We start from the raw sequence: 22,870 nt of genomic DNA on the forward strand, positions 1-22,870 counted from the left end.
TTATTCTCTATTGATACGTATACATCATATAGTGTATCAATTATATGTATAGCAATTAACCTTTCTAAGCTGGTTGAAACGATCTGATTAAAATATTAAAAGAGAATAAGAGTCCATAAATTTATAAATAACCCTTGGCTAGCGAAGGTAATAGAGCACATGATATAGGGAAACTTTTATATCTATTAATAGCAACAAAAAATTACCAAGTTCTACTTTCATTTTATTTATTACAACTCCATACCAGGTAAGAAAGACATTTACACTCAACTAATGAGCGAAGTTCTTGTAAAATTAATGTAATAGTTAGTATATTGTTAGATTAGAATCCACACTCTATATAACAAAAGCACACTAGAAATTTTGGCATATATGTTTACGTATGTATTCACTATATAGCAGTTTAATGGCGTACACACATATATATAATTTATATATAACAATACCCCCACTTGTATTGTTTCAAAGTTTCATATATATATTTATGATTTAAAGATACATTTTATGATATAGTATGCTATTAACGAATAATTTTATGTATTTATGGAATTCATTAAATGATATCGTCGGAACACTTTTCCTCCTTGACGGATTCAGATATATATTTGGGGCTTATTTCTTGTTGGCGTAGGTTGTGGGGTCTTATTGGGGCAAATGCCCCATAGGATTAATCACACGATTAAGAGACTGAAATACTGAAATGTAGATAATTATGTAAACCGTTTATCAAATATATGTGTTGTTGACAGTACGTATACACATGTGATAACCCTTGCTTAATCACAACATTAATGAGTTGAGCTTCATCTGGTAATTGGAACTAACTTAGACAAGGCTTCGACTCAACGCTTGAACAACCTCTGACTGATCTCACAGCCACCTGACGTTAAAAAATGTCTCTTTTTACAGAAAAATAAAACAACAAGATCAATTAGTTATTCCGACGCCAGGTGCCTGTGATTATTTGTACATCAATGCAAAATTGACGAACCCGGGCAGGCATTGATAAAAACGTAATCTAGGGGACTGAAAATGAGATAAATAGAGCAAAGATGTATGTCGATATATAATGGTGTATGATTGTATACTGCTTTATCAAACGAGTTGAGTTTATGTTTATATTCGTCAAATGTTTCGTGCGTACTAAGCTTTATCAAAAAGATGAACTGAAATAAAATTTTGATATCTTTTTGCATTGTAACAACATTTTTTTCTTTTACATTTTATTCCAGAGATAAACATCCCATGGCGACTTCCGACGTTAACCCAGTGTTCAAAGAGGTAATGATTTCCGCAGTCTTGAAATTTCATTATCATTTCATTTCATGCCTTTTATTTAATTTCATTTTATTTAAACGATTTGTTATTTTTCAATTAGTTGCAGACTTTGACGAAAAAACTTGCGGAATTGGAGGCTTCAAACGCCAAGGTTTTGAGAAAACTGACGGAGGACAACAAAGAAAGGTTCATGTAGTAAACAAATTATAATCTGTAAACATGATTAAACGTTTATGATATATAGAAACTCTATTTATTGAATTCTTTACAAATTTTTAAAAGTACATTGTTTTTATATATTTTTGTAAAAAGGTTGGACAGTTCTTTGACCACAAATATAACAGGTATTTTTTTTATTGCCTACTTTTCAATTGGTCAAATAGGGTTAATCCAGCAAGAAATATTTTTTCTATTATTGTTTAATTATCAGTATTATGGTACTGTTTAAATCCTGCAAACGAATATGAATTTAAAAGGTTTGAAAAAATATTGAATTCTTATGCATTAGCACACTGCAAACTAAAGCATGGTAAAAGTAATATAAAATGATTAGATAACATTTAACAAAAGCAAATAGGCAACTATAACTGGAATTGACATTAAACGTTTTATATAACTGATTATTAAGATATAAAACTTTTCAACTGTTGTACAGTTTCATCATTACAATTATATCTTATAAATCATGAAAATAAAAAAATAGGGTAGAATTCTTGAATGCCTTCAAATTTCTAGCTGTAATTATTAACAATTGATTGAATGTCATCCTTTATCTTTCATAAATGTTAATGTTGGATAAATTCTTATTTACATGCCATGTTTACACATTCCTTTGTCATTAAATGTTATTCTTTTCAAGAATTCCTCGCCAACTTAAACTCCTTGAAAATTGAAAGTGGTAGTAGAGACAAAGAATTAAGGATACTGAAAGATAATGTCTCCAAATTAAAGGAAGGAATCGCTGAACTTTCGTCAAGCATTAGCGGCTTTAAAAATGAAGACATTTCTGCGTCTTGGAATAAAGATTCTGATAATTCAAAGAGATCTGTTGACAAAACAGCAGATAAAGAACCAAAACAAAGAACATTAACATTACCAGCTGATTCAAGTAGAAATATACCTGCTTCAGCAAATGTAGATAGCGGAAGGAAACAGGTACCAAGTGAGCAGCAGTCAGAGACGTGCCAAGAAGAGCTGGTGAGTACAGTTAAGGAGGTCATTCAGTCGCAGGGGTCTCCTGAACGACCACCCCTCTCTAGAAATAAATACGGACTCAAATATCGATCTGTGAGCATCAAGAATGACAATCGCGTGAAAGTGTTAGAAGGCAAAGAAAGAGAGACAGACCAATCTTTCCAGAATATATCCTCATCCCAAACAAAAGACAAACTTAATCTGCCGACGAGGGACGCAATAAAGAAACTCCAATTGACACCAAAGGCAGAAAGAACCAGCGCAAGACCGAAACAGTGAGCATTATTATTTCTGAATAAATAGGATTTGCAGTTACCGTATCTGAGAAAGATTTTTAAAATCATGTTTCGATAGCAGGAGTATAGATAAATGAAGTTATGATTTTAAGGACGCACTGAAACACGTTTTACTTTTGGTTTGTTATTTCACTAGGCAGTCTTATATGATGATTAAATAACATAACATTTCAGGAAACCTCATCCTTTATCAACCAAGAACGAGTACAGAAACCTCGGTAAGATTGTCGCAATTTTTTTTTTGGTGAGCGACAATGTCAACTAAGTAACTGAAATATATTATTTTTTTTTCAGCCGGGTTAAATAAAGATCCGGACGATGTTAATGAAGTTAAAGACTTGAATAGCTGGAAAAGATTAGCAGAAGAAGAAAAACTAAAGGGTGCGTTCATACACATAGTTGCAAAGTTTAACCAGTAACTGAATGTTTGAAACTAAAAAGTATTGTTTTGTAATGTTTTTGTTTTGTTTTAGATTTAATTCAATAAAATGAATTTATTTTGTTCTCTTTGATTACCAGTAACTTGCAAAAAGGATCAAGTTTAATCAATACTGAAACTTTATCGATTTTATTGAATTTCATTTCAGGTCAAATTCTAAGTCCATTGAAGAAAGGGAAAGGACCGGATACTTGTTTATTGTTAGATATGTCTGGAAGTATGACGGGAGAACCATTTAATGAAATGATGGCGGCAGTTAGAGTATTTGTGGAAGGTAATTTAATTTAGACTTATATGCCCAAAACATGTTTTACGGCAGCTGAATTCAATACAAAATATTTTATCTTAAAGGTATATCAACCATATCCGTAGCATTGGGGATTAACGAAAACATAGGAATTGCTACGTTTGGGACACAGACAGAAGTAGTACTACATATGACGAATGAATATGACAAAGTTCTAGAAGCAGTTGGTAAAAGAAATCGTAGATCATAATTCACTCCCAGATGAGACCAAAAATTTAACATCTTCAAAATTCAGTTTTGTTTCGATGCCAATACAAAATATCTATACTTTACAGAATTAATGTTTCCTTCTGGACCCTCTCCTATGGCCGCTGGACTGTACATGGCACTAGCATGCTGTCTGGGTCACGGTATGGACATCTTGCTCCATTTGAAATAGATAACTATTTCATTGATATTTTTGTACATTTCATACTGATCCATATAATTATTAGGTCACCTAACAACTATAGGAAAAATTCCAGTAGGGGGCAGAATCATTCTGTTCAGTGATGGTAAAGGAACACCTGACACCACAACAGCAGGAGAGGATGATCTCGAGTCCCCGTTTGAATTTATGGTTAACTATATTTTCAGCAAAATCCAAGAATTTATATGTTTAATTTTAGTTAATTTCAAAGCAAAGACCTCGCCACAGGATCGTGAGGCAGTTTTATACTGAGGTCAAAATTTGTTCATTACACCACCTGTAGATTTTGTCATACCTATCAATTCAAAACGCAATTTAGAATTATTCAAAAATCCTGTCTTGTTGAATTTTACACATTTTGAATGCCAATCAGAGATTGATTAGTATTTGACGAATGTCTAAAATTTTGACTCGTGTCTTAAATATCTGATGACCATGGATCCTTGACTATTTACAGAAAGACGTTTGGCTAAAAGAAGCTGCAGATGATCTTGCAAAAAGGAAGATTCGAGTATATGCTGTCCCCGTTTGTAGTTCTGAACCGGTGTGTATACGTATTGGTGAAATGTAATGCCAATGTCGAATGAAGATTAAGCACTATGAACAACGAAGTGTTGTTTTGTTTTAGCAAATGATGGAAACAGTCTGCAAAACAACACATGGAAAGATGTACAACATCAATGAGACCCATGAACTTATCAAAATGACCCAAAATACGGTTTGGATAATACAACACTTTTCTTAATAGTAGTAAATTATTGATATAAAATAGATGCAAAATTACTCTCGATAGATAAACTGGTAATAAGAATTTAAACACTTCTTTGATGTCATTCCTTTGTCAAGCAGTCAAAAATTTACCTGTGACAGTCCGATAATATTTAATATCAGACTGTAACCTTTGGTTACAGTAATAATATCCTCCAAAATCGGACTGTATCATGTAAACCATTAATGAAATTTAATGGCAGTGTTTTAAGTACGATATCTACGGTAAAAGTTCTGTATGGAAAAATATCAGACAGTCCTCGAAACTCTTTAATATTTCTTCATACAGAACTTTTTACGGTATATATCCATTAATAATACTCATCCCTTATATAATTCTGATATTATCGTATGTGCTTTATTGAACACATCTTTATGTCCACAACTGTATAGAGATCTATTTAAACACATTTAATGATAAATTTAAAGGTTAAAATCATATTCTGCATCAGTTGTATAAACGAGAGCTAATCTTTAAACATAGGATGAAACATTTTGCCCTAAACAAAAAAAAATTTTGAACTTTATTTCAGATACAAGCGATCAATATGATTGGGAATGGATTTGATTTTGATGGTGCATCAGCAGGGAAACAAAGCTCGCCGGAATTTTCCAAACATATGCTTGGACCAGACTGGGTATAAAGCATTTCAACATAACGTTGTTGGCAGTCTCACATATTTACCAAACCTTAAAGAACCACACTTATGATAAAATAGATAATGAATGTTTACAGGAAGAAGTTGAACATCTGGGAAAGTTTTTGGTTAATGAGGTTTCCTTCATGAGTAATAGAGAGCTTGAAGGTAGTCACCTCCCTCCATTAGGTTCTCGGGTCAGAAGAGGACCAGATTGGAAGTATAATAACCAGGATCAGGGTGGACCAGGGACAATAGTAGGCCATGATGGAGGTACAGTATCTGAAGCTCAGTTTAAATTCAATATTCAATTTGTGAAGAAATTTCAGTCAGCATACTGTAAGCCTAGTCCTTGACAAAGATTAAGAAACTGTCACAGAAACAGTTTACTTTAGAGATATGTAAAATAAGTGTATACGTACAAGTATTTTTACACCATTCAGATTGTAGATTGTATCCACAGGAAAACACCTTCAAAGTTGCAAAAGTTCTATGTGATTTCTTTTAAAAATTAATATTATAGAAAAGAATGAGAGGGTATTTTGATGTATATAGAAATGAACAGATTTTTCTTTTTTTTATCATTAAAAATTGTTTATACAGATATATATACACGCATCTTTTTGAAAAATCAAAAAGGCTTAAACAAAACCATTCCACTATATAAAAATGCAATTGCAATAATCGACAAATGTTCGCCATGATAATTTCCCGAAATATTTGCAACTTGCTCTTTGAATTTCAGATCATATAAATGTTTGGGTCGAATGGGATTGCGGTCATACAAACGTATATACATTTAGCCCATTATTTGGCAGAGACCTTGTATTGGTCGACGAGCCGCGTGTTCTTTTTAACGAAATAATTGCTGTGGGATGTTTAGTTGAACGAGGTGACATTTTAACTCTCTTCCTTATTAGACAGTTTTAATCGCTTTTGACATCATCGTTTTCGTTGACAAAATTGATCTTATAAAACAAATTAACTGTTACAGTAACTGACTGGAAATATGGAGATCAAGATGGTGGAATTGGAAGCATTGGGGTTGTTATCAATGTCAACGCAAATGGAAACATACTCGTAAGACTTCAGTTTTAATATTAATGTTTATCTTATATTCCGAGGATTTTTGCAAAATGTCGTTCTATGGCATCGTAACAATTCAAAATAAGTAAAAGAATGAGTAAATATTTTTTTTTAAATGAAACATTTTTTAAAAAAAATATGGCACTATTTACATCTGTAGGTCAGATGGCCCAATAAAAATAAGTGCCGTTATAAATTTGGATGCGACGGTTTGTTTGAAGTCAAATTATGGTAAGCTATATTCATTTGTGTTGTGATCAAAATAAGCATAAGTTGTCAATGACAATTGAGAATCATTTATTTATAAATGAAAAGTACAATTTAAATGGAATATTAACAAAAGCAAGTATATGCAAAAGAAGTATTTAATGAGATGAGACGGTTATTCAGTATAAGAGTGTTAACGATCAAGACAACAATTAAAAAAAATACATTATTTAAGTATCATACATTGAAAGTGCGTATTATTTTCCCATAAATATGATATCTCTTTAGTGATCGAAAAAATATACATGAAAGGAGCAGAACACAAGTCACAAAACAGGAAAAACCTGTGATGGGCGCTGAGAAACGTGAATCGACCAGCATATTTAAATTGGACAAGCATGAAGAGGATCGCAAGAGTCTGAAAGTGGAAGAACGTGTGTCTTTAGAAGAGTTAAATAGACGCAACCGTCAAATGCAACCTAAGGAACAAACAGATTTAGGTAAAGCACCTTAAATATATTTTTAGAAAATCATATTGTTGGAAAAAGAACATATAATTAATCATTCAAGATTAGATGTATACTTATGATCTCATTTTGATTTAAATATGACTTTTGAAACAGACAAAATAACATGGACATATAAAAAAGACGGTGAATGGCATTGTATACCAAAAGATATCAATGATAAAATGGAGAAAGCGTATGGCCGTAACAAACATGGTTCAACAATTCTTGAGCTAGATGGACATATGTAAGTCTTCTGTACATGCATTTGTGATCAGTTCTTCTTTTTAACTAACTAACTATTTGTTACATTATATGATCTATTAGCAGATTTTCTTGTGATTTGATATTTTTTCACAAAACAACTTGGTATGTTGATATACCTGATGACATCTATTTAAACAAATTTAGATGGAGAGCAAAGTTCTCCGATATGAAAATGATATGTCAGAAAACACACGCATGTACTGAGATAGCGAGGAAAGGTTTGTAGACTTTTATGAAACTAGATATATGCCATATTTCGAAAGATAAAAATCTTATCTGAGTATGTAGTTGTGTTATGTTGATAAAGCAATAATGATGGCGTTTTTCTTCTACAGAGTCTGGTATTTAGTTAAAAGGACGGATATATCCTAATCAAGATTGACTCAAACATCAAAAATGACCAAATGAAGAAGCTGATGTCTTGAAATTATCTATATTTCAGGGATAAAACATTGTGTCTGATTTTAAAATGATACATTTGATCTTATGATGGTGAATGAATGTTTAGATAAATCTACTTCATAATATTTATTTTATCAAGAATAATGGTTAAGGATGTATTGATAGGCACATCAGAGCACTGAGTCAGAGTCTTAGATATGTTTTATGTTTTGAAATAAAATTATTGATAATTGTAACAAGAAATACATGTAACAGTTAATGTTATAATGAAGGTTGTACATATACTTACTTTCCATCGAAGAAATATGAAGATGTATATAAATCATTCGTAACGATCAAAATGATTCATTAAAATGTAACGTATTGTACATTGATGTCATTGTTGATAGTTGAGTAAACCTGATTAAAGTTTTGTTTTGTTTTGACATTAAGATATGCACTTCTGACGCTCTTATTTGGTAGCGATTAGTGTTTCGAAATTTGTTAACTTTATCGTTGCAACTTTTATCTATCCTTTGAAACCAAACTGAAAATAAGCAGAAGTCTTAATACCCGTTTTTACAGCTCTGTGCCATTCTTATAATGCCAAAACCTAAATTATGTCTCCATAAAAATGTATGACTCAGAGTCATATATAGATATAAGGGAACTTTTAAAGATATAAATAGTAATGAAAATTTTTGCTGTCTACTTTCATTTCATTGACAAGAGGTACAGGTATGAAGGTAAGGAAAAATATGGAAAAGGTGATAAATTGTTGAAACATTCAACAGCTACATGTATACATGTACATGTACCTGCATTTTATGCATCGATTAAAGATTTAACATCGGAAAGAATAGAACTGTCCTGATTGTTTCTTTCCTGATGTTGGACTTTTTGTATGTAGAGAAAAAATATACCCCGACAATTTTTTTAAAACATACAGTGCTTGTTAATTCTTCAAGTTTGGAATACATTTTCACTATAAATTTTAATTTTCTTTAAAAAAAACAAACCATATTTGTTCGTTTGTCCGTTCTTTAGATTTACATTTAAGCTAACAACTCAATCGGGATCGCACAATCTACTCCATCGGGATCAATATTCTTTACTGCATTCAATGTTGTATATTCATCGCAAAACTTTACACATTTACGAGGGCCGTTCAAAAATTGCGCGGACACCGCTACTACCTACTCTTAGAGATAATCTAATCTAGGACAAACTTTAGAGTTGTTAACTTTACAAAATATATTCTTGATATCTTGGAAAGCAACCGAACAAATGATTTACAGCCAAACTTTGAATAAACTATGCATTGAAAAAAAAAATAGTAGAATTGTTTTAATCCTGTTGATCGTTTATATGAACACGAAAAATTCTTAAGAAACAAACTACAACAACGTCTTTCAAATACCTCAAAACTAGAATTTATAATTGCGTAATATATCATGAGATAGAAACTGTACGTTGTAAATATAATTTGCCTTAAGTTTAGTTTTTCGGTTGCTTAAGTGGGTTTGCGAATAACTTTTGTTAATTTATTCTATTTGAATAAGTAAAATGTGGTAAATGATAATGCATCATCATTTTATTTAAAGTAAAACTGGTTGCAATTCAAACAATTTTTTATACAACCCGAGTGTGTCACATTCAGTTTCTAAAATGCAAGAACATTGCAAAGTATAAAACCTATCAAACATCATTTAAAAGCTGTAAAAAGCCAACCCAGAACTCAAAAAGAACAAATCACTTAATTATTGCCATCATTTCATTTTGAGTCTTTTCTTTTATTAATATTTAGAAACAATTAGACCATTTAGGGAACAGCAAATAAGTTAGGGTTGAATTTGATCCATTTAATTTCTGGTACATTAATGTTATTTTTGTGAGAGTTAATATTCATTTTTTACTTAAGAAAACATAACCACGTGGTCAAGAAAAATGTCGACTTCAGACACAGTTTGCAAAGAGGTAAATCTTGACTATTAATCTCAGCGAGATTCGTCGAGACTGAACATTTTTTGACGGACGTCTCTTCCGAATCTCAGACCAGTGCCACACAAAGTGATTCGGGAAAATTTGCCCCAACTTCGGCCGATTGTTACGATAGAAATACGCCGAATTAAATCAACTGCCCGCTTCAACATTTTACCTTTAACATCCTTTTAACTCCCTATCAATATAAAATGTTGGCTTCCTACCGTTAAAAGATTTATATTGCACAAAATATGAACTCGTTTATTTTTCAATTCATTTCCACACTTATTCACACCTCCAATGCTGAAGAGTTCCAGTCAAGGTCATAAAAAAACTGTTTCAAAATATGTCGTATTCGTAGTTTTACATAGAAAACTATAATAGGGCAAACAAAAACTTTATAAATGCATTTAGATGTCAAGTTATTTGCCAAAAAAATAAATTATGGAATTAATAATAAATAAAAAGGAAATATCCGGTATTTATAACTAAGCCTTTTAACTTTATAATGTAATATTCATAAAATGATAAGGTTGAAATCTTTGAGTACGACATATTCTGAAACAGGCTATTTGTGACCTTGACTGGAACTCTTCAGCATTGAAGATGTGAATGAGTGTGGAAATGAATTGAAAATTAAACAAGTTCATATTTTGTGGGATATAAATCTTTAAACGGTAGGAACCTAACATTTTATGTTGGTAGGGAGTTAAGGGGATGTTCAAAGTAAAAAGTTGAAGCGAGCAGATTATTTAATTCAGCGTATTTCTATCATAACAACCGGCCGAAGTTGGGGCAAATTTTCCTGAATCACTTTGTGGGGCACTGGTCTGAGATTCGGAAGAGACGTCCGTCAAAAATTTTTCAGTCTCGACGAATCTCGCCGAGATTACTTGACTATATGTCATAAATCTATGTATAATTGTATGTTTTCATTTAAATGTTGAGAACCAAATTTGAGAAACAAATATAGGTTTCAAAATATTCTTTAATATGAAATTGCTAATCGAAAAAGTCACACACATGAAAATATAAATATTAAGTAAGTTTTTATGAGAGAAGATTTTTTTTCTTTATTTAGTTGCAGACGTTGAAGGCAAAACTTGAGGACTTAAAAACCTCAAAGTCAAAGGTTTTAAGAAAATTATCTGAAAGTAACAAAAGAAGGTACGCAACTTATTTATTGTGACATATATTCATGTGAAATTGTTAAAAGTCTAACAAATCTGCAGTAATTTTTTTCCATAACATTTTTATAGGTTGGAAAGTCCTATGCTCACGACTATAACAGGTAAAGATATGTCTTCGATTTTCTTATGCACAGTTCATGAGAAAGAATTTTCATTAGATTTTCATCTTAGCATTTTTTTTATTCTCTATCAAATCTATGAAATACTCCAATACGGGAAACGATAACTACTTAAAGGCAAGTCGTCATTGTCAGTTAAAAATTCAAAAAGTAAAATTCTTCAAGAGGGCCGTAAAAAGAAATGTATATTGTATTTTTAGGTCACCTGAGTAAACTCGGGTGACCTATTGCTATCTGTTTTCGTCCGTCGTCGTGCGTTAACAATTTTACACTTTTAATTTCTTCTTAAAAACTAAAAGCTGATTGTTACCATTTTTGGTGTGAGGCATCTCTTGGTAAGAGAAATCTAGATTATGAAATTAATGGCTCAACCACCCCCGGGCGCCACAGAATGGGCCAAATATGCAAAAAAAAAAGCCAAATTTTCAATATTATCGTCTCTACTCTCACACATGTGAGGAAAAAACTGGTTGAATAGTTATAATGTCCATGACGCCCTCCACCTAAATTGTGAAATTCATGACACCTGGGTCAGGGGTTCAGGCTCTAGGGTTGGGCCAATATGGCCATATAGTAAACATGTTTTAAATCTTCAAAAATCTTCTTCACTACTCCCATATTTATTTGTTGAACACTAAATGCATGACTATGATGTCTACGAAGCCCTCTACCTAAATTGTGAAATTCATGACCCCTGGGCCAGGGGTTCTGTGTCTAGGGTGGGGACAATATGGCTATATAGTAAAAATGTATTTAATCGTAGAAAATCTCCTTCTCTACTCCCATATATATTTGTTAAAAACTAAATACCTTGTTATAATGTCCATGAAGCCCTCTACCAAAATTGTTAAATTCCCCTTTGTTAGCGGTTCAGGCTCTTGGGTGGGCCAATATGGCCATATAGTAAAAATGTTTGAAATCTTAAAAAAAATCTTCTTCTCCGCTCCCACACATGTGGACAAAAAACTTAATACATGGTTATGATGTCCACTAACTCATCTACCTAAATTTTGAAATTCATGGCCCCTGGGTCAGGGGTTCAGGACATAAGGGGAGGGGGGGGCAATATGGCAATATAGTGTTAATACATATAATGTTTAAAAAATTTCTTCTCTATTCTCACACATCTGTATAGAAAAAAACTGACTGACTTATAATTATGTTTACCAGGTAGTCCTCTACTGAAGTTTTAATTTTCATGTCTCCCGGAGTATGCGTTTTGACTCTAGGGCTGGGCCAAAATGGATGTATAAGTGTTAATGCATATAATGTTAAAAAATTATCTTCTTAACTCCCACACACCTGAAAGGAAAACTGAATTCATTATTTTCTAGACCAGCTCTTTAAGTTTTTCACCAAAACTATAGGTTTCATAGTTCTTTTTGAAAGATTTAAGGCAGGAGATGGTCGTCATTACAGATTTATAATTATTCTACTCCAGAATGAAACCGAATTACATGTAAATGCATATATGAGACTCCTCGACAAGTTTGTCTATGGGTTATATGCTATTCAGGTGACCGTTAAGGCTAATTGGCCTCTTGTTAAATAAATATAAGAAAACTGAGCACCATAAGTAAACCATATCATACTTTTTTCACATCAAATCGCTAAAACCGACTTCTTTGAATGTTCATATTGAATTGTTATTGATTCAGTAAATTATGCAACCATCATTCCAAAACAGTTCTCATTCTAAAAAAAAACACATTGTGAATATAATCAAACATTTTTAAAAACGTATCAACCTTTTTGGCCACATGTTGGATTTAACACAATATAGGTTTATATTCAAAATATGAATCATCTCTAACACGGTCATAAATTATTTATTGTTCCATTATTCATTTATTTAAAGGAACTGAATTATGAATGAATGAATCTATCTATCACACACATAGAGAGAGAAAGAGAGAGAGAGAGAGAGAGAGAAAGAGAAAAAAATGTTGAACATACTCATTTTCCACAATAAATGATGAGAATGATTATCAATTAATCTATTGAATCAAATAAATGTAAAGAAATCCTAAAAGTTTAAAATTAAACTGACAAATGCGGAAACAAGTATCTAATAAAACTACACATTTTGCTATACAACCTGTAATATGCGTCTTTGCAGACTTGCAAAGTACAATACTTTCCTTAAAAACCCAAAGTGAAAATAGAGATCAGGAACTTGGGATTCTAAGAGAGAGGACGTCTGCATTAAATAAAACTGTAAATCAACTTTCACGAAGAATACCATGTCTGAAAAAACAAGGAATTCCTGTATATCAAAATAAAAGTGATTTAAAATCAAATGAAACATATGGGCTACCCTGGCCAACATTAAAGGAGGGTCCAACGTCAATGACTTTGGAGCTACCTAATTCAGTTATCGACCTGTCAGAAAAATCTGAACCTGAAAAGAAACGGGGTTCGATTTCCTCCACGAATTCAACAGAGATAAGAACAGAGAAAAAATCCCAAGAACTTCCACCAAAACCACTTCTTACCAGAAATTATTATGGACTGAAATGTCGTTTAGTTTCAACTGTTGAAGACAATCGTGTGAAATGTCTAGAAGACAGAGACCGGGAACTGTTTAGAACGCCATTGAAAAGTCCATCCCTTGATACAGACGATAAGCTTAATCTACCGACGAGAGATGAATGTAAAAAGCTTTTGAGGACAAAAAAGGCTGGTGGTACCAAATCAAAATCAAAACCGTGCGTTTTATTTTTTTATTGCACAAGTTTATTTTATTGATGAAGTTTATTATTAACAGTACTCACTTTTTATTAACCATAAAACAATAACTTGAATGAATGAATATTTTAAAACTAAAAATAGTGATAATCATTGTACCATTGTCAATGCTATTTACCACAAATTTTCAATATTATATGATGAAGCATATCCCAAAGTAACCGCAATTTTGTTTGCAAGAATTTTGCATCTTATATCTCAAATGGTCAAGTTTCTTTTTGTCTTAGTTGTCGATTATGTCATTATAGAAGCCCCCATCGTCAAGCCACAACACGGAACGAATTTAGAAATCTAGGTAAGACTTCTGTTTTTCTGAAATGTATGATTAACTGTCATTTTTGCCCAACTGTTCTTGATTAAACAATTGTTTTGTTTTAATTTTTAGCTGGACTTAATAAAGATCCAAACGACGAACCAGACGTCAAAGATTTAAACAGCTGGAAAACCCTAGCTGAGATCGAGAGGAGAAAGGGTGTGTGTATATACATGTGCACAAACTAGTGTTTTAAAAGTGTCATATTTTGTAGATCATTTTGGGTGTTTTTCTCTAAAATATGTTCATTTAGAATGTGAATCTAAATGTATCTCTGAAATTTGATTTTTCAAGGACTATCAATGAGTTATTTGAAGACAGGAAAAGGGCCGGATACTTGTTTATTGTTAGATCTCTCTGGAAGTATGGTTGGTGAGCCGTTTAATGAAATGATGGTGGCAGTGCGAACATTTGTTGAAGGTATACAAACTTTAAGTTTCTAAAACAAAATCTAATGAAATTGAATTCACATTTTTAAAAACGCATTGATCCTTTAGGTATAGCAACTGTGTCTGCAGCATTGGGGATAGAGGAAAACATTGGTATTGCTACATTCGGTGAACAAACAGGAGTAATTCAACACATGACAAATGATTATGACAAAGTGCGAGAGGCACTTGGTAACTATATGACTAAACTGTTAACTTACATTCATTCTCAAATTAACTTCTGTGTTTTCTAGGTTTTCATTAAGACCAATTCAAGGATTTTTTTTATATTGTATAGAGTTGTTGGTTCCTTCTGGACCCTCTCCTATGGCTGCTGGATTGTACATGGCACTAGCATGCTGTCTAGGGCACGGTTTGCATATTTTCATCTTGTCTTACGTTACATTGTACGTATTGCTAAACTATTTTAATGATGTCTAATACCGTTCGTTTTAGATTCGAATACCCACATAGGACAAATACCTCTTAGGTGCAGAATTATAATATTTACGGACGGTAAAGGTACACTGGACACGAAAACGTCGGGAGATGACGACTTTGAATCACCGCTTGACTTTCTGGTAGAACACGTATTTTTACTTCATAAAAATAACTAAATATGATATTCTAGCGGAGAACAAATATTCCTGAATACTTGAAAGTCATATTTTTTCGAACAATATTATTATAATCCAAAGCTCATTACAAAAAATTTTTAACTTCCATTTACTGCTTACTTAAAATCTGCTTGGGTTTTACATTACACTCATAGATTAAAATGGAGTAATATAAAAGTACATGTAATAATGCTTTATTGTCATTTTTTCATGCAACATGTTGGTAGGTAACAGTTGATTGTAAAGGTTAAATTTGATACGTATAGTCTGAGAGAGATCGCAATAGAGATTTATGTGTGACCAGATCTTTTAACCTGATTGGTCCGCATGCCTTTGCCTCAAGTTCCTGAATTAAATACTGTCTAAAGCATACTAATTACTAAGCTAGGAATTGGAGTCTGAATGATTAAATGGAAGTTGAAATAGAATTGTTATATTATTTGAACAATAAAAAACCCAAGGCAAAATATGTACTTACTAAAAAGGAAAATTAAATAACAATATTTTTTCTCATAAAATAATTACATTTTAGTTTCAGTTTTGTATGGATCTTTTTTTGGTTTAAAGAAAGACATTATTTTATCATAATATGCTTTGAACAGAAAAGTGTGTGGCTAAAAGAAAGATCTAGAGAAACGAAGTATCCGAGTTTATACTGTATCCGTTTGCAGTACTGAACCAGTGAGTATCTACATCATGAAAGTTAATTGTTAATATGAATTTAGATCACATTCATGCAAATAAGAGTTTCCTTTTATTTCAGGCTTCCCTAGAAGAAGTCTCTAAAACAACACATGGAAAGATGTACAAGAGTACCGAAGTCCACATGCTTGTCAAAATGACTCAAAATATGGTACTTCAAGATTATAAGCCATACATAAATGATCTAAAGTTATGTCTATTTGATTGCGTATGATGCTATACAATATCTTATCTGTATTGTAGTTTGAGACAATATAATTATTTCTTTAAATTGCATATTAACAATGCTCTTTGTTTGGACGTTTATTAAAGAACAATCATGTTTAAAACATTTCATTGCAGGCACAAGCAGCAAACATGATTGAAAATGGGTTAGATTTCACTGAATCTTCAGTGGACAATCCAGGAGTTGCAGAGAAAATCATTCGTTATACTAATGGGGAAGACTGGGTATAAATCAAGTTTGTGTTGCATGTCAATGAATAAAGGAATGCTAAATAACAAACTAAAAAAAAATTTCATATTGAAATTCGTAAAAGTCGTAATAATATGACACAAACCAAGATATAATTTTTTGGCGGGGGGGGGGGGGGGGGGGGGAGGTGGTGTCTAATTTCTGGTAGTCTCACAAAACAAATTTATTCTGTTTTAACTGCACATTGAAATGCGTAACTTGGTATTCGTTATACAACAATCCATATTTGTTTCAATCTTTGGGATGGAGAGAAAGGATTACTTTGTTTAAAGATCTCTGCACAATTGTTTTAGACTTGCAGCTATTTTGTAAACATATAGAATAGACATCAAATATAAATACTATTGCTTACTAAATAACAGATTTGGTCACCAGTTACACCACTGTTACATGCCAAATTGCTGAAAAGCGATTGCGAAAATATGAGAAGAGGAAAATGAAATTAACTTTCAATGATTACTAATGAAACGTCGCTGTAACTATTTACAGGAAGACATTGTTCTACTGGGAAAGTTTATGCAGAGAAATTCTAACTTTAATAACTATACAGAGCTAGAAGATAGTAACTTACCACCACTGGGTTCTCGGGTCAGAAGAAAGCCAGGATGGAGGTATGGGGACCAGGATATGGGCAGACCAGGGACGGTAATTGGGCATGATAAAGGTAATATAAAACAGAGTAAATATAGAATATCAAAGATTCAATCATAATATAATTTTATTAAGTTGATTAAAATTGCAAAAATCATTTTATTCAGATAAATAAATATCCTGACGTGTGTATCTCAAAAATATTAGGGTTTAGTAAAAAGATTTATCTGATAAAACATACATGTATAGAATAAATGTCTCCTTATTGCAGATCGTATGTCCGTGTGGGTTGAATGGGATCATGGCAAAGCTAATGTCTATAAGTGTCATGCTCTTTTTGGCCAAGACGTTATTTTGGTTGAGGAGCCGCGAATTCTAAAGGATGAGATTATTGCTGTTGGATGTTTTGTTGAACGAGGTAACTATTTTAAACATTTATGAAATTTTACGCTTTTATGTATAAAGACATTTATGAAACTTTTTATTCAATTAAAAAAATCAAAACAGCCATGAAAATTTTGAATACTGTGAAATCATTTTTATTCGTGGAGGTCAATGTTCGTGAGTAGCCAAAATGTTTCTGGTTCATAGGGACTTAATCTCGTTGGTAATGTAATCTGGATCATGTTAATAAATATCACACAAACGATGTGTATAGGTTCGCGGGGATGTAAATTCGAGGACAAGGGTTACCGAAGAAAGCCACGAATATTGGTCCCCCACGAACAATGATGATTCCACAGTAATGTGTTATCATTAAAATATTGGCTAACTTTAACAGGTGATGACTGGAACTACGGCGATCAAGATGGAGGTATAGGAAGCGTTGGAGTAGTCCTAAATGTCAACGCAAATGGATTGATAATCGTAAGACTTTATGTATTGTCAATAAAACAAAACATAACATAGCCAGATATAGCATGAATATCGCAAAACAGTTTTTCAAAATATTTTTGATTATAGGAATTTAATGTTCATTTATTTCTTGGATAGCAGTTTCCACACTACAGAATGGATTAAAAACAGTCACCACACTAATGAAATTAAACTAGTAAAGCAGTTTGTAAGTTTGAATTATTATTTGATAACATGGAATTAATTTTGATGATTAAATGGTGTTGAAATCTCACGCATATAGGTCAGATGGTCAGACAAAACTAAAGGTCGATACAAATTTGGATTTGATGGCTTATTTGATGTAAAGCTATGGTAGGTAAACAATAACCGCTCATTGCTACTGAAACTATGTCAATTGGTAAATAATATAATCATTTTACATTTAATAATACTAGAGATATGCCAATAAAGATCTTATTATAATGGGGAAGACAAAAACAAAACGATTATTATTTGATTAAAAAGAAGTATGTTCAAAACGGATTAAGAGGGCCAGATGGTCAATGCCATTTTTAGACTTTGTTGATCTCCTTAAACAAAAGAACTCTGTAAAGATTTAGGAAAACAATCATATGTTAAAGTTGAAATTTATAGAATTTTTTATTACTAAATAATTTTTATAATACAAATTTGATGTATGAAAATATATATTCAATAAACTTAGAGTAGATCTAATAAGTAATTTGTAAACCACCGAGCCTCTTAAATGTGTAACAAGTAGTTTATTGATGTTCTTTTAGTGATCGAGTTAATTCACAGGAAAAAAAGGGTATGCCATCACAAGCTGCAGGAGCTGAGAAAACTGAACCGTACCTTTCATCTGACTCATCCTCGGGTCAATTAAAACATCATGACATATTTAATCGGGAATCGACAAAAGACGACAGTAGTAATAAAGCAAGAAAAAAACCAATGTCAATCGAGGACTTTAACGAACAAAATCGACGACTTCAAATGAATGAAAGAAATGAAGCGTCAGCAGGTTTAATTTTTAATTATCGAAAATTCGAACATTGTTTTTATCTAAAACCATTGCTAATGATAATTCAAGGGCAACTCATTTTTTAATACAGTCGAGGTAGCATGGGCATATAAAAAAGACGGAAAATGGTACAATCTCCCAAGAGCTGTGAATGAAAAAGTGGAAAAGGCTTATGGACGAAACAAACAAGGTGCAACAATTCTGGAACTTGATGGATGCATGTTAGTGTACATATTTTATCTAATTTTAAACTTTAACTCGAATTTTTTTTAAAAATTATTATTCCTCTTTTAACGGGTGATGTAGGAAAAAAATTAATGATTAATACGGAAAGTTTTATCCCGGAAGGGATCATCCGACCTTTAGATCATGATAGTCTTTTTCGTCCGAATGTACGATAGTCACACGGCCTAGTTTTACTATATTTGTAAAAAAAATTAGCTTGTCAACCCTTAAATGCTGTAATTTGTTTGTTTATATGATTTCCCCCATTTATATTTTCTACACAAATTAAGTGTATGTTAAGTTTTAAAAATTCTCTTATAAATACATGTACATTTTGTTTACTCATTTTATCAACAACAAAACAAAAATAATTTTCAGCATACCTAATCCAAACAGACAATTAATCTTCGACCGATTTGATATCTCCTAGATATTTTTTTTAAACGGTGACAATATTAGTATTCATAACTTTTTCGATTTATTATTTTGAGACCTTAAGATCTAAAATGTATGATATAATTGATTTTTTTACGTCAAATTTAGTAAAAAGTACAGGTGTATATTTGTTTTTCAACATTGGCTTAAAAGGAGAGTAATTAGATTTCAACAACGATATTAAAAAGGAAAGTTGGGAAATGAACGATGTCTTTAATATATCATAATTTATCTAAAATCAAGACTCATTAGAGAGACGGTGTTGTCAAAAACTGAATTCAATATTCAACTTAAATCTCATAAAAGAAATTATGACCACATGCATACCGTTGTAATTAATGGTTTCCTTTAATGTCTTAGATGGCGGGCATCCTTTTCCGACATGAAGATGGTGTGTCAGAAAACACATGCAATTACTGAAATTGCAAGAAATGGTAAATGAAACTTTTATCAGTTAATCGTAATAAATGCAATACTAAACTTTTTGAAAAGTTTTGACACATTTCTTATACATCAAATCATGATCAAAACATTTGGGTATTTTTGTTAAATGTATTTCATACGTATCTAGTTAATGTCTTTTGATTGACATTGAGAATATTAATAGAAAAAAAATCTGAGGAAGTTGACGAAAGTCATATTGGGGGTTCTTGATAGGAAATTAAAAATCAAAGTACTGAAGAACTGACGGGAGTTGATTTTGTCGATGTTTATTTATTTTAAAATCAATGATATGTTATTTTGCATCACAAGTACATGTAGTTTCTAATTTGAATTAGGCACATTTTTATAATATAAGTTTGGGGACCCATATGAATCATGTTAAATAATATTTAAAGATAAAATTAATTCAATCAAACTATGTATCAGCAATAGAAATGTATAGATCCAAGCAATATTGAACTCTAGTCTCGTTCAACCAAACGCTCGGCTGACGACTACAAAAATATTTAAATTGTTCGTACCATTTAAAAACTGTATTTTTTAAGGTATTTATGAATAAGTTTCCTTGAAAAACAATGCTTTAGCATACATTACATCGAATTGATCAATTATTTTCAAGAACTAAGTCTTGTCAGCAGCAATGATTTGTGCCGAGGTCCAAACACTGTTTCACTTTCGGTTTGTCTGAGTAACTGCATAGGAGAGTTGATTAAAATCAACTCCCAAAATGAAGAAGTTAACGCCTGTATTTTTTCACACTACCACACAGTTTATTTGTCTAAAACATGAACAGCAACATATTAATATTGTTTTATTTTATTTGTCAAAAGGTCTATTCATTCATAATGTTTGCTCCTCTACGCCAATAACCTATATGTGTGAGGTGAATAAATTACAGCTTGTTTCAAAAAAACGTTATTTTTGATAATTTTAAATCAGCAAGCCACAAGTTGTTATTATAGTAAATCATCATGTAAAGTTATCATACATCGTGAATTTAATTTTTCCAACTAAATTAACAAATGACACATACGAACTCAAAACTATTTTAACATTTAAGACACAGTATGTGAAACTTTTATCAGTCAATCGTTTTAATGCAATCCTTAGCGTTTTTTAAAAGTTATGATCAAATTTTATTTCAGAGACCAGAAATTAGATAAAGAAGTCAAAAATGATCATTAGTAGGATATTCCAACTCAACTTATGACACTTTGATTTCAATGGAAACACTAAGATAAAATCAAAAAAATCAAATTCCAATTGGTCTGTGATACATTCAATTGATTAACCTTTATCATTCTAAATACACGCAATAGTTAAAAACATACTGAGGATATGATATATACATGGAGCAATTGTCACTTTTACATAAAATAACGACAGCGAATTACATTGTATACCAAAAGTTATAAATGATAAAATCGAGAAAACATATGGTCGTAACAAACAAGGTTCCACAATTTTTGAACATGATGGACATATGTAAGTCTTGTGTACATGTTTATTTAATGTGTCCTGTTTTTAGTTTTTAATACTAGTATTTGTTATTTCATTTATGGTTCACGTTTTTATGAATTTGTGTTTTCACAAAACAGCTTCATATGTTGATATCATATTTTTAAACATATTCAGATGGAGAGTTCTCCGATATGAAAATGACATGTCAGAAAACACACGCACACACACTGAGATAGCGAGGAAAGGTTTGTAGACTTTTCTGAAACTCGATACACACCATATTACGAAAATAGACCTTATGTAAGTTTGTTTTGTGTTATGTGAAAAATCAATTTATTGTGTTTTTAATTCTTACAGAGTCTGGTATTAAATTGAAAGGACGGATTTCTTTCCTAATTAAGATAAACTCATACAGCACAAAAGGCCAAATGAAGAAATTGGAAATCATCTATATTTCAGGGGGAAAAGCATTGAACGCAATTTTATTAACACAAATTTAGTCCTATGAAGATAATTGAATGTCTAAATAACTCTACATCATAATAAATGATTTAACTGATCAAGTATAATCGTTATGAATGCATTGTAAGGCACATCAGATCACACCAGTCTGAAAGATGTTTTTATGTTTAAAAAACCATATTCATTTAAATATTGTAATAAGAGACAGAGATAACAGCACATGTTTTAATTAATACTATCCTGTTCCAATCCAAGTTGACACTAATTCAATATATTTACATTCTTCAGTGTCTTTGTCTGTGATAACACTACGTATCGATTTTGTACTATATAACTCATAAAGCCAAATTGAGGCGCCAGCAGGGTTCGCTTATTTATATTTAAATATTTCATCGTACTATGGTTTAAAATTATATAAATATAAGTAATTAGGAATCATTCTTTGAATATTATGAGGTGATAATTTCGGTCGGGGCGTGATCAAATCTATCATAAAGCCCTTCGGGCTTTATTGGATTTGATAACGCCCCCATCAAAACTATCACCTCATAATACTCAAAGAATGATTCCTTATTCCTTATCTGTATACTTGCATTTGTACATGTAGTTAGTGTAAATGAAAGGTGTACATGTATTTACTTTTCATGAAATGATAATCAATGTGTGAATAAATCAATTGTAACGATTGATATCATGAATTTTAATGTTTTAAAAGTATATTTATATACATGCATTATACATTGATGTTAATTTTGATAGTTAAGTGAGCATGACTCAAATTATCCGTTTTGGCATTAAAATATGGACTGATAATATATGTTTGACGTCTTATTTTGTTACAATTAGTGTCTAGCGAGCGATTTCAATTTGATTTCAACATTGATGCTTTAAGAATTTCCCGAAATTTACTTAAAATTATCCTTGTAACTTTTCTTAACTGGGTTTTCCAAATGAAAAATCCGGTTATTGAAATGGCGAAAATGGTGGCGGTCAGGTGGGCGGGCGGCTGCCAAAAGGGTACC

At 31.7% G+C, this 22,870-nt stretch overlaps 1 protein-coding gene across 1 annotated transcript; it reads left to right on the forward strand.

Annotated features, from left to right (window-relative positions):
• Positions 1-907: 907 nt before the first annotated feature.
• LOC128175669 (uncharacterized) lies at positions 908-22,655 on the forward strand. The gene is given in 43 exon segments (XM_052841478.1): positions 908-1,054; positions 1,233-1,281; positions 1,379-1,464; positions 1,591-1,622; positions 2,138-2,747; positions 2,943-2,986; positions 3,063-3,149; positions 3,356-3,481; positions 3,559-3,681; positions 3,790-3,864; positions 3,949-4,073; positions 4,381-4,467; positions 4,552-4,641; positions 5,225-5,329; positions 5,428-5,602; positions 6,075-6,221; positions 6,324-6,409; positions 6,576-6,646; positions 6,911-7,122; positions 7,246-7,375; positions 7,540-7,613; positions 9,698-9,753; positions 10,841-10,926; positions 11,019-11,050; positions 13,188-13,776; positions 14,044-14,111; positions 14,202-14,288; positions 14,424-14,549; positions 14,627-14,749; positions 14,856-14,930; positions 15,014-15,138; positions 15,777-15,799; positions 15,801-15,855; positions 15,938-16,027; positions 16,219-16,326; positions 16,841-17,015; positions 17,214-17,360; positions 17,724-17,809; positions 18,081-18,151; positions 18,580-18,821; positions 18,913-19,042; positions 21,561-21,631; positions 21,744-22,655. Coding segments are annotated over 42 exon segments (5,229 nt in total). The 5' UTR covers positions 908-1,054; positions 1,233-1,245; the 3' UTR covers positions 21,887-22,655.
• The last annotated feature ends 215 nt before the right edge of the window (positions 22,656-22,870 follow it).

Source organism: Crassostrea angulata, chromosome 3, assembly GCF_025612915.1.
Source record: "Crassostrea angulata isolate pt1a10 chromosome 3, ASM2561291v2, whole genome shotgun sequence".
Taxonomy (NCBI): Eukaryota; Metazoa; Mollusca; class Bivalvia; order Ostreida; family Ostreidae; genus Magallana; species Magallana angulata.